General features: G+C 50.8%; 2 protein-coding genes across 2 annotated transcripts; both read left to right on the top strand.

Moving 5' to 3' along the window:
- Positions 1-1,740: 1,740 nt before the first annotated feature.
- On the top strand, positions 1,741-2,354 carry LOC138371012 (circumsporozoite protein-like). The gene is made up of 2 exons (XM_069335651.1): positions 1,741-1,788; positions 1,902-2,354. Exons 1-2 carry the CDS (start codon positions 1,741-1,743, stop codon positions 2,352-2,354), a joined length of 501 nt encoding a protein of 166 aa, XP_069191752.1.
- A 452-nt stretch (positions 2,355-2,806) lies between these two features.
- On the top strand, positions 2,807-3,507 carry LOC138371011 (S-antigen protein-like). The gene is made up of 2 exons (XM_069335650.1): positions 2,807-2,822; positions 3,062-3,507. The coding sequence occupies exons 1-2, from the start codon at positions 2,807-2,809 to the stop codon at positions 3,505-3,507; spliced, it is 462 nt and encodes a 153-aa protein (XP_069191751.1).
- The last annotated feature ends 11,048 nt before the right edge of the window (positions 3,508-14,555 follow it).

Here is a 14,555-nt window from a genome sequence, read left to right as displayed (position 1 = left end):
CAGGCTGAGTGGCGCTGCCCAATACTCTCACAATATCGGTGTGTTAACTCACAGGATGAGTGGTGCTGACTATACTCTCACAATATCAGTGTGTTCACTCACAGGATGAGTGATGCTGCCCAGAACTGTTACTATGGCAGTGTGTTCACTCACAGGATGAGTGACGCAGCCCAATACTGTCACTACAGTGGTGTGTCCACTCACAGGATGAGTGGCGCTGCCCAATACTGTCACTATGGCGGTGTGTCCACTCACAGGATGAGTGGCGCTGCCCAATACTGTCACTATGGCATGTGTCCACTCACAGGATGAGTGGCGCTGCCCAATACTGTCACTATGGCGGTGTGTCCACTCACAGGATGAGTGGCGCTGCCCAGTACTGTCACTATGGCGATGTGTCCACTCACAGAATGAGTGGCGCTGCCCAATACTCTCACTATGGCGATGTGTCCACTCACAGGATGAGTGGCGCTGCCCAGTACTGTCACTATGGCGGTGTGTTCACTCACAAGATGAATGGCGCTGACTATACTCTCACTATGTCAGTGCGTTCACTCACAGGATGAGTGACGCAGCCCAATACTGTCACTATGGCGGGGTGTTCACTCACATGATGAATGGTGCTACCCAATACTGTCACTATAGTGGTGTGTCCGCTCACAGGATGAGTGGCGATGCCCAATACTGTCACTATGGTGGTGTGTCCACTCACAGGATGAGTTGTGTTGCCCAATACTGTCACTATGGCGGTGTGTTCACTCACAGGATGAGTGGCGCTGCTCAATAGTGTCACTATGGCAGTGTGTCCACTCACAGGATGAGTGGCGCTGCCCAATACTTTCACTTTGGCGGTGTGTCTACTCACAGGATGAGTGAGTAGACTTACAGGATGAGTAACGCTGCCCAATACTTTCACTATGACAAAGTGTTCACTCATGGGATGAGTGGCGCTGCCCAATACTGTCACTATGATGTGTGTCCACTCACAGGATGAGTGGCGCTGCCCAATACTGTCACTATGGTGTGTGTCCACTCACAGGATGAGTGGCGCTGCCCAATACTGTCACTATGGTGTGTGTCCACTCACAGGATAAGTGGCGCTGCCCAATACTGTCACTATGGTGTGTGTCCACTCACAGGATGAGTGGCGCTGCCCAATACTGTCACTATGGTGTGTGTCCACTCACAGGATGAGTGGCGCTGCCCAATACTGTCACTATGGTGTGTGTCCACTCACAGGATGAGTGGCGCTGCCGAATACTGTCACTATGGTGTGTGTCCACTCACAGTATGAGTGGCGCTGCCCAATACTGTCACTATGGTGTGTGTCTACTCACAGGATGAGTGGCGCTGCCCAATACTGTCACAATGGCCCCTCTTCCCCTGACCTGTTACCTCACCTTTTCTTCTCTACCTCTCACCAGCCCCTCTTCGCCCTCACCCGTTACCTCACCTCTCTTCCTCTTCCCTTACCTCTTCCTCCTCTCCCTGGCGGAGTCCCGCCATAAAGTCCAACGAACTACAACTAAGTCCAACGACGGAGCCGCAATAAGGTCCAACATAGGAGCCATGATGTCCGACGTAGAAGCGAACATAAGGTACGAGGCCGCTACCCCAATAAAGTCCAACGCTGTACCTGCCATAAAGTCCTATGGTAGAGCTTGAAATTCTATGGATGAGCAGACATATACCAACGTAGGACCAGTCAAAGTCCATCGCAGGAGTAACTTAAAGTCCAAAATGGGAGCCTCCATAAAGTACCACGCTGGAACTGCCATTACGTCCAATGTATTAGCCGGCATAAGTTAAACGCTTTAGTCACCATAAAGTCCAACGCAGGTCCCATCATAAAGTCCCACGCCAGAACAGCAATAAAGTGCAGCGCATGAGCCGCCACAAAGTCCAAGGAAGGAACAGCAATAAAGTCCAACGCAGAACCTACCATAAAGTCCAACCCTGAAGCCGCCATAGAGTCCAACGCAGAACCCACCATAAAGTCCAACACAGACACTACCATAAAGCCCAACGCAGAACCCACCATAAAGTCCAACGCAGAACCCACCATAAAGTCCAACGCAGAAATACCCTTAAAGTCCAACGCAGAACACACCATAAAGTCCAACGTAGAAACTACCATAAAGTCCAACGCAGAACCCACCATAAAGTCGAACGCAGATCTCACCATAAAGTTCAACGCCGGAGCCACCATAAAGTCCAACGCCGGAGCCACCATAAAGTCCAACGCCGGAGCCACCATGAAATCCAACGCAGAACCCACCATAAAATGCAACGCTGGAGCCGACATAAAGTCCAACACAAGAGCAACCATAAAGTCCAAGCCGGACCCGCCATAAAGTCCAACGCAAGAGCCGACATAAAGTCCAACGCCAGAGCCGCCATAAAGTCCAACGTCGGAACCGCCATAAAGTCCAACGCCGGAGCCACCATAAATATCCAACGAAGAACCCGACATAAAGTCTAACGCCGGGGCCACCATAAAGTCCAACGCAGAACCCACCATAAAGTCCAACGACCGAGCCACCATAAAGTCCAACGCCGGAGCCGCCTAAAAGTACAACGCCAGAGCCACAATAAAGTCCAACGTAGAACCCACTATAAAGTTCAACGCGATAGCCGCCATAAAGTACAACACCGGAGCCACCATAAAGTCCAACGCCGGAGGCGCCATCAAGTCCAACGCCGGAGCTGTCATAAAGTCTAACTCTGGAGCCACCATAAAGTCCAACGCTGAGCATGAAGAAATTCCAACGCAGAACCCTCCATAAAGACCAACGCCGAAGCTGCAATGAAGTCCAACGCCGGTGCCGCATTAAAGTCCAACAAAGGAACCACCATCAAGTCCAACGTTTAACCCTCCATAAAGACTAACGCCGGAGCCACCATAAAGTCCAACGCTGGAGCCGCCATAAAGACCAACGCCGAAGCCGCTATGAAGTCCAACGCCAGAGCCAGCCTAAAGTCCAACGCAGGAGCCACCATCAAGTCCTACGCAGAACCCTCCATAAAGAACAAAGCCGAGCTACCATAAAGTCCAACGCAGGAGCCACAATAAAGTCCAATGCAGAACCCTCTATAAAGACCAACGCCAGAGCCGCCATAAAGTCCAACACCAGAGCCGCCATAAAGTCCAACGCAGAACCCTCCATAAAGACGAACGCCGGAGCCACCATAAAGTCCAACGCCAGAGCCGCCATAAAGTCCAACGCCAGAGCCGCCATAAAGTCCAACGCAGGAGCCGTCATAAAGTCCAACGACGGAGCGACCATAAAGTCCGACGCAGGAGCCACCATAAAGTCCAACGCCGGAGCCGCCATAAAGTCCAACGCAGGAGCCGTCATAAAGTCCAACGCCGGAGCGACCATAAAGTCCGACGCAGGAGCCACCATAAAGTCCAACGCCAGAGCCGCCATAAAGTCCAACGCAGGAGCCGCCATAAAGTCCAACCCCGGAGCCGCCAACACAAATTGTGTTTTTCCATCACATTGATCCCATCAGCGGATAACCAATGCTGCCATCACATGAGCTCTGCTTTTGCCAAGACATCATACAAGAGATATTCATTTCTCACGAACTACGTCTCCGGTTATTGTATATTCTGAATATTATTTATTTTTGGTGCAGTTCTCGCTTTAAGAATATTTAATTAATCTTCAAGTTGCTTGTGGAGAGCGGGTCATTTTGATAAATTGTTCTCGTTGCCTGGAGCTTGATAACCTACACGCCCACACTACCACCCACAGTCAACACCACCATCCTCACTACCACCCACAGTCAACACCACCATCCTCACTACCACCCACAGTCAACACCACCATCCTCACTACCACACACAGTCAACACCACCATCCTCACTACCACCAACAGTCAACACCACCATCCTCACTACCACCCACAGTCATCACCACCATCCTCACTACCACCCACAGTCATCACCACCATCCTCACTACCACCCACAGTCATCACCACCATCCTCACTACCACCCACAGTCATCACCACCATCCTCACTACCACCCACAGTCATCACCACCGTCCTCACTACCACCCACAGTCATCACCACCGTCATCACTACCACCCACAGTCATCACCACCGTCCTCACTACCACCCACAGTCATCACCACCGTCCTCACTACCACCCACAGTCAACACCACCATCCTCACTACCACCCACAGTCAACACCCCCATCTTCACTACCACCCACAGTCATCACCACCGTCCTCACTACCAACCACTGTCATCACCACCATCCTCACTACCACCCACAGTCAACACCACCATCCTCACTACCACCCACAGTCAACACCACCGTCCTCACTACCACCCAAAGTCAACACCACCGTCCTCACTACCACCCACAGTCAACACCACCATCCTCACTACCACCCACAGTCAACACCACCATCCTCACTACCACCCACAGTCATCACCACCATCCTCACTACCACCCACAGTCAACACCACCGTCCTCACTACCACCCACAGTCAACACCACCATCCCCACTACCACTCACAGTCAACACCACCATCTTCACTACCACCGACAGTCAACACCACCGTCCTCACTACCACCCACAGTCAACACCACCATCCTTACTACCACCCACAGTCATCACCACCATCCTCACTACCACCCACAGTCATCACCACCATCCTCACTACCACCCACAGTCATCACCACCATCCTCACTACCAATCACAGTCATCACCACCATCCTCACTACCACCCACAGTCATCACCACCGTCCTCACTACCACCCACAGTCAACACCACCATCCTCACTACCACCCACAGTCATCACCACCATCCTCACTACCGCCCACAGTCATCACCACTGTCCTCACTACCAACCACAGTCATCACCACCATCCTCACTACCACCCACAGTCAACACCACCATCCTCACTACCACCCACAGTCAACACCACCATCCTCACTACCACCCACAGTCAACACCAACATCCTCACTACCACCCACAGTCAACACCATCGTCCTCACTACCACCCACAGTCAACACCACCATCCTCACTACCACCCACAGTCAACACCACCATCCTCACTACCACCCACAGTCATCACCTCCATCCTCACTATTATCAACAGTCATCACCACCACAACCTTCACACACTACCACCACCACAACAACCATCACACACTGCCACCACAACCTTCACACACTACCACCACCACAACCTTCATACACTACCACCACCACCTTCATACACTACCATCACCACCACCACCTTCACATACTACCACCACCACAACCTTCACACACTACCACCACCACAAGAACCTTCACACACTACCACCACCACAACCTTCACACACTACCACCACCACAACAACCTTCACACACTACCACCACCACAACTTTCATGCACTACCATAACCACAATTTCACACACTACCACCACCACAACAACCTTCACACACTACCACCACCACAACCTTCATACACTACCACCACCACAACAACCTTCACACACTACCACCACCACAACAACCTTCACACACTACCACCACAACCTTCACACACTACCACCACCACAACAACCTTCACACACTACCACCACCACAACAACCATCACACACTACCACCGCAACCTTCACACACTACCACCACAACAACTTTTACACACTACCCCCACCACAAGCTTCACACACTACCACCACCACCACCTTCACACACTACCACCACAACAACCTTCACACACTACCACCATAACAACCTTCACACACTACCACCACCACAACAACCATCACACACTACCCCCGCAACATTCACACACTACCACCACCACAACCTTCATACACTACCACCACCTCAACCTTCATACACTACCATCACCATCATCACCTTCACACACTACCACCACCACAACAACCGTCACACACTACCACCGCAACCTTCATACACTACCACCACAACAACCTTCACACACTACCACCACCACAAGCTTCACACACTACCACCACCACAACAACCTTCACACACTACTACCACCACAGCAACCATCATAAACTACCACCGCAACCTTCACACACTACCACCACCACAGCAACCATCACACACTACCACCGCAACTTTCACACACTACCACCACCACAACCTTCACACACACTACCACCACAACAACAACCTTCACACACTACCACGACCACAACAACCTTCACACACTACCACCATAACACCCTTCACACACTACCACCACCACAACAACCATCACACACTACCACCGCAACCTTCACACACTACCACCACCACAACCTTCACACACAACCACCACCACAACAACCTTCACACACTACCACCACCACAACTTTCACACACTACCACCACGACAACAACCTTCACACACTACCACCACAACCTTCACACACTACTACCACCACAACCTTCACACACTACCACCACCACAACAACCTTCACACACTACCACCACCACAACCTTCACACACTACCACCACGACAACAACCTTCACACACTACCACCACAACCTTCACACACTACCACCACCACAACCTTCACACACTACCACCACCACAACAACCTTCACACACTACCACCACCACAACCTTCACACACTACCACCACGACAACAACCTTCACACACTACCACCACAACCTTCACACACTACCACCACCACAACCTTCACACACTACCACCACCACAACAACCTTCACACACTACAACCACCACAACCTTCACACACTACCACTACCACAACAACCATCACACACTACCACCACAACCTTCACACACTACCACAAACTTCATACATTACCCCCACCACCACAACCTTCACACACTACCACCACCACAACCTTCACACACTACCACCACATCAACCATCACACACTACCACCACCACATCAACCATCACACACTACCACCACAACCTTCACACACTACTGTTACGGCCACAATGGGTCGCAACCGGGTTCTTTGCTGGTGGTACTAAGGTTCTGGTATCCAACCCCAATTTAGTAGTGGCTTTCAAGGAGTGAGCTCGGTAATGCATGTAAAACACACTGGGGGAGGTGCATTGAATACTATACTTCATTAATTATCAATATATTCATACATAATCACTTTCCCATCACCTCATATATAATCCTAAAAGAAGCATTACTACACTTAAAATGCACACAAGTTTCTCATAGGACTCTAAGTGCTATTCGATGCTCAATCGATGCAGTCTTGTCAGCTACCGTGTTTCCTCAACACACAGTACCGTCCTCAACAAGTACTGGGAAACACCAATGAGTCCACCCTGACCACAGGCCACGGTAGACCATCACCACCATCCTCACTACCACCCACAGTCAACATCACCATCCTCACTACCACCCACAGTCATCACCACCATCCTCACTACCACCCACAGTCATCACCACCGTCCTCACTACAACCCATAGTCAACATCACCATCCTCACTACCACCCACAGTCATCACCACCATCCTCACTACCACCCACAGTCAGCATCACCATCCTCACTACCACCCACAGTCAACATCACCATCCTCACTACCACCCACAGTCAACATCACCATCCTCACTACCACCCACAGTCAACATCACCATCCTCACTACCACCCACAGTCAACATCACCATCCTCACTACCACCCACAGTCAACATCACCATCCTCACGACCACCCACAGTCAACATCACCATCCTCACTACCACCCACAGTCAACATCACCATCCTCACTACCACCCACAGTCATCACCACCATCCTCACTACCACCCACAGTCATCATCACCATCCTCACGACCACCCACAGCCATCACCGCAATCCTCACTACACCCAAAGTTAGCATCACCATCCTCACTACCACCCACAGTCAACATCACCATCCTCACGACCACCCACAGTCAACATCACCATCCTCACTGCCACCCACAGTCAACATCACCATCCTCACTACCACCCACAGTCATCACCACCATCCTCACTACCACCCACAGTCATCACCTCCATCCTCACTACCAACCACAGTCATCACCACCATCTTCACTACCCCCCCCCCCCCCCCCCACAGTCATCATCACTATCCTCACTCACCCACAGTCTCAACCTCCTTCCTCACTCCTAGCTGCCGTCAATACCTTCAACCACACTGCACCCCCTCCAACTCCACCCCCACTCAAACCAACACTTTCTCATGGTACCAATATCATAGTCCTTCCTAAACCTACACTACCACCACCACCACCACCTTCACCTTCACACACTACCACTACCACCACCTTCACACACTGCCACCACCACTACCTTCACACACTACCCCCACCTCAACCATCACACACTACCACCACCACCACCTTCAAACACACTACCACCACTACAGCCTACACACACTACCACCACCAATACCACCTTCACACACTACCACCACCACCACCTTCACACACTACCACCACCACCACCTTCACACACTACCACCACCTTCACATACTACCACCACCTCAACCATCACACACTACAACCACCACCACCTTCACACACTACCACCACCACAACCTTCACACACTACTACCACCACAACCTTCACACACTACCACCACCACCACAACCTTCACTCACTACCACCACCACAACAACCATCACACACTACCACCACAACCTTCACACACTACCACCACCACAACCTTCACACACTACCTCCACTACAACATCCTTCACACACTGCCACCACAACAACAACCATCACACACTACCACCGCATGCTTCACACACTACCACTACCACAACCTACACACACTACCACCACCACAACAACCATCACACACTACCACCGCAACCTTCACACACTACCACCACTACAACATCCTTCACACACTACCACCACCACAACAACCATCACACACTACCACCGCATCCTTCACACACTACCACTACCACAACCTACACACACTACCACCACCACAACAACCATCACACACTACCACCGCAACCTTCACACACTACCACCACTACAACATCCTTCACACACTACCACCACCACAACAACCATCACACACTACCACCGCATCCTTCACACACTACCACTACCACAACCTTCACACACTACCACCACCACCACAACCTTCACTCACTACCACCACCACAACAACCATCACACACTACCACCGCAACCTTCACACACTACCACCACCACAACCTTCACACACTATCACCACTACAACATCCTTCACACACTACCACCACCACAACAACCATCACACACTACCACCGTATCCTTCACACACTACCACTACCACAACCTTCACACACTACCACCACCACCACAACCTTCACTCACTACCACCACCACAACAACCATCACACACTACCACCGCAACCTTCACACACTACCACCACCACAACCTTCACACACTACCACCACTACAACATCCTTCACACACTACCACCACCACAACAACCATCACACACTACCACCGCATCCTTCACACACTACCACTACCACAACCTTCACACACTACCACCACTACAACATCCTTCACACACTACCACCACCACAACAACCATCACACACTACCACCGCAACCTTCACACACTACCACTACCACAACCTTCACACACTACCACCACCACAACAACAATCACACACTACCACCGCAACCTTCACACACTACCACCACTACAACATCCTTCACACACTACCACCACCACAACAACCATCACACACTACCACCGCATCCTTCACACACTACCACTACCACAACCTTCACACACTACCACCACCACCACAACCTTCACTCAGTACCACCACCACAACAACCATCACACACTACCACCGCAACCTTCACACACTACCACCACCACAACCTTCACACACTACCACCACTACAACATCCTTCACACACTACCACTACTACAACCTTCACACACTACCACCACCACCACAACCTTCACTCACTACCACCACCACAACAACCATCACACACTACCACCGCAACCTTCACACACTACCACCACTACAACATCCTTCACACACTACCACCACCACAACAACCATCACACACTACCACCGTATCCTTCACACACTACCACTACCACAACCTTCACACACTACCACCACCACCACAACCTTCACTCACTACCACCACCACAACAACCATCACACACTACCACCGCATCCTTCACACACTACCACTACCACAACCTTCACACACTACCACCACCACCACAACCTTCACTCACTACCACCACCACAACAACCATCACACACTACCACCGCAACCTTCACACACTACTACCACCACAACCTTCACACACTACCACCACCACCACAACCTTCACTCACTACCACCACCACAACAACCATCACACACTACCACCGCAACCTTCACACACTACCACCACCACAACCTTCACACTCTAACACCACTACAACATCCTTCACACACTACCACCACAACAACAACCATCACACACTACCACCGCATCCTTCACACACTACCACTACCACAACCTTCACACACTACCACCACCACAACAACCATCACACACTACCACCGCAACCTTCACACACTACCACCACTACAACATCCTTCACACACTACCACCACCACTACAACCATCACACACTACCACCGCATCCTTCACACACTACCACTACCACAACCTTCACACACTACCACCACCACCACAACCTTCACTCACTACCACCACCACAACAACCATCACACACTACCACCGCAACCTTCACACACTACCACCACCACAACCTTCACACACTACCACCACTACAACATCCTTCACACACTACCACCACCACAACAACCATCACTCACTACCACCGCATCCTTCACACACTACCACCACTACAACATCCTTCACACACTACCACCACCACAACAACCATCACACACTACCACCGCATCCTTCACACACTACCACTACCACAACCTTCACACACTACCACCACCACAACAACCATCACACACTACCACCGCAACCTTCACACACTACTACCACCACAACCTTCACACACTACCACCACCACCACAACCTTCACTCACTACCACCACCACAACAACCATCACACACTACCACCGCAACCTTCACACACTACCACCACCACAACCTTCACACTCTACCACCACTACAACATCCTTCACACACTACCACCACAACAACAACCATCACACACTACCACCGCATCCTTCACACACTACCACTACCACAACCTTCACACACTACCACCACCACAACAACCATCACACACTACCACCGCAACCTTCACACACTACCACCACTACAACATCCTTCACACACTACCACCACCACAACAACCATCACACACTACCACCGCATCCTTCACACACTACCACTACCACAACCTTCACACACTACCACCACCACCACAACCTTCACTCACTACCACCACCACAACAACCATCACACACTACCACCGCAACCTTCACACACTACCACCACCACAACCTTCACACACTACCACCACTACAACATCCTTCACAAACTACCACCACCACAACAACCATCACTCACTACCACCGCATCCTTCACACACTACCACCACTACAAAATCCTTCACACACTACCACCACCACAACAACCATCACACACTACCACCGCATCCTTCACACACTACCACTACCACAACCTTCACACACTACCACCACCACAACAACCATCACACACTACCACCGCAACCTTCACACACTACCACCACTACAACATCCTTCACACACTACCACCACCACAACAACCATCACACACTACCACCGCATCCTTCACACACTACCACTACCACAACCTTCACACACTACCACCACCACCACAACCTTCACTCACTACCACCACCACAACAACCATCACACACTACCATCGCAACCTTCACACACTACCACCACCACAACCTTCACACACTACCACCACTACAACATCCTTCACACACTACCACCACCACAACCTTCACACACTACCACCATTACAACATCCTTCACACACTACCACCACCACAACAACCATCACACACTACCACCGCATCCTTCACACACACTACCACTACCACAACCTTCACACACTACCACCACCACCACAACCTTCACTCAGTACCACCACCACAACAACCATCACACACTACCACCGCAACCTTCACACACTACCACCACTACAACATCCTTCACACACTACCACTACCACAACCTTCACACACTACCACCACAACAACAACCTTCACACACTACCACCACCACAACCTTCACACACTACCACCACCACATCAACCATCACACACTACCACCACAACCTTCACACACTACCACCACCACAACAACCTTCACACACTACCACCACAACAACCTTCACACACTACCACCACCACAACAACCATCACACACTACTACCACAACCTTCACATACTACCACCACCACATCCTTCATACACTACCACCACCACCACCTTCACACACTACCACTACCACAACCTTCACACACTACCACCACCACAACAACCTTCACACACTACCACCACCACAACAACCTTCACACACTACCACCACCACAACCTTCACACACTACCACCACCACAACAACCTTCACACACTACCACCACCACAACAACCTTCACACACTACCACCACCACAACAACCTTCACACACTACCACCACCACAACAACCTTCACACACTACCACCACCACAACAACCTTCACACACTACCACCACCACCACCTTCACACACTACACCCACTACAACATCTTTCACACACTACCACCACCACAACAACCATCACACACTACCACCACCACCACAACCTTCACACACTACCACCACCACCACAACCTTCACACACTACCCCCACAACAACAACCTTCACACACTACTACCACCACAACATCCTTCACACACTACCACCACCACAAACTTCACACACTACCACCACAACAACAATCTTCACACACTACCACCACCACAAACACCTTCACACACTACCACCACCAACGCAACCTTCACACACTACCACCACCACAACCTTCACACACGACCACCACCACAACAACCTTCACACACTACCACCACCACAACATCCTTCACACACTACCACCACCACAACAATCTTCACACACTACTACCACCACAACCTTCACACACTACCACCACCACAACCTTCACACACTACCACCACTACAACATCCTTCACACACTACCACCACCACAACCTTCACACACTACCACCACAACAACAACCTTCACACACTACCACCACCACAACCTTCACACACTACCACCACCACAACCTTCACACACTACCACCACCACAACCTTCACACACTACCACCACAACAACAACCATCACACACTACCACCGCATGCTTCACACACTACCACTACCACAACCTACACACACTACCACCACCACAACAACCATCACACACTACCACCGCAACCTTCACACACTACCACCACTACAACATCCTTCACACACTACCACCACCACAACAACCATCACACACTACCACCGCATCCTTCACACACTACCACTACCACAACCTTCACACACTACCACCACCACCACAACCTTCACACACTACCACCACCACAACAACCATCACACACTACCACCGCAACCTTCACACACTACCACCACCACAACCTTCACACACTATCACCACTACAACATCCTTCACACACTACCATAACCACAACAACCATCACACACTACCACCACCACAACAACCATCACACACTACCACCGCATCCTTCACACACTACCACTACCACAACCTTCACACACTACCACCACCACAACAACCATCACACACTACCACCGCAACCTTCACACACTACCACCACTACAACATCCTTCACACACTACCACCACTACAACAACCATCACACACTACCACCGCATCCTTCACACACTACCACAACCTTCACACACTACCACCACCACCACAACCTTCACTCACTACCACCACCACAACAACCATCACACACTACCACCGCAACCTTCAAACACTACCACCACCACAACCTTCACACACTACCACCACTACAACATCCTTCACACACTACCACCACCACAACAACCATCACACACTACCACCGCATCCTTCACACACTACCACCACAACAACCTTCACACACTACCACCACTACAACATCCTTCACACACTACCACCACCACAACAACCATCACACACTACCACCGCAACCTTCACACACTACCACTACCACAACCTTCACACACTACCACCACCACAACAACAATCACACACTACCACCGCAACCTTCACACACTACCACCACCACAACAACCATCACACACTACCACCGCATCCTTCACACACTACCACTACCACAACCTTCACACACTACCACCACCACCACAACCTTCACTCACTACCACCACCACAACAACCATCACACACTACCACCGCAACCTTCACACACTACCACCACCACAACCTTTACACACTACCACCACTACAACATCCTTCACACACTACCACCACCACAACCTTCACACACTACCACCACTACA

The sequence above is a fragment of the Procambarus clarkii genome, chromosome 34 (assembly GCF_040958095.1).
Source record: "Procambarus clarkii isolate CNS0578487 chromosome 34, FALCON_Pclarkii_2.0, whole genome shotgun sequence".
NCBI lineage: Eukaryota > Metazoa > Arthropoda > Malacostraca > Decapoda > Cambaridae > Procambarus > Procambarus clarkii.
The sequence above is the reverse complement of the archived record's forward strand: the minus strand, read 5'-3'. Positions and strand labels throughout refer to the sequence as shown.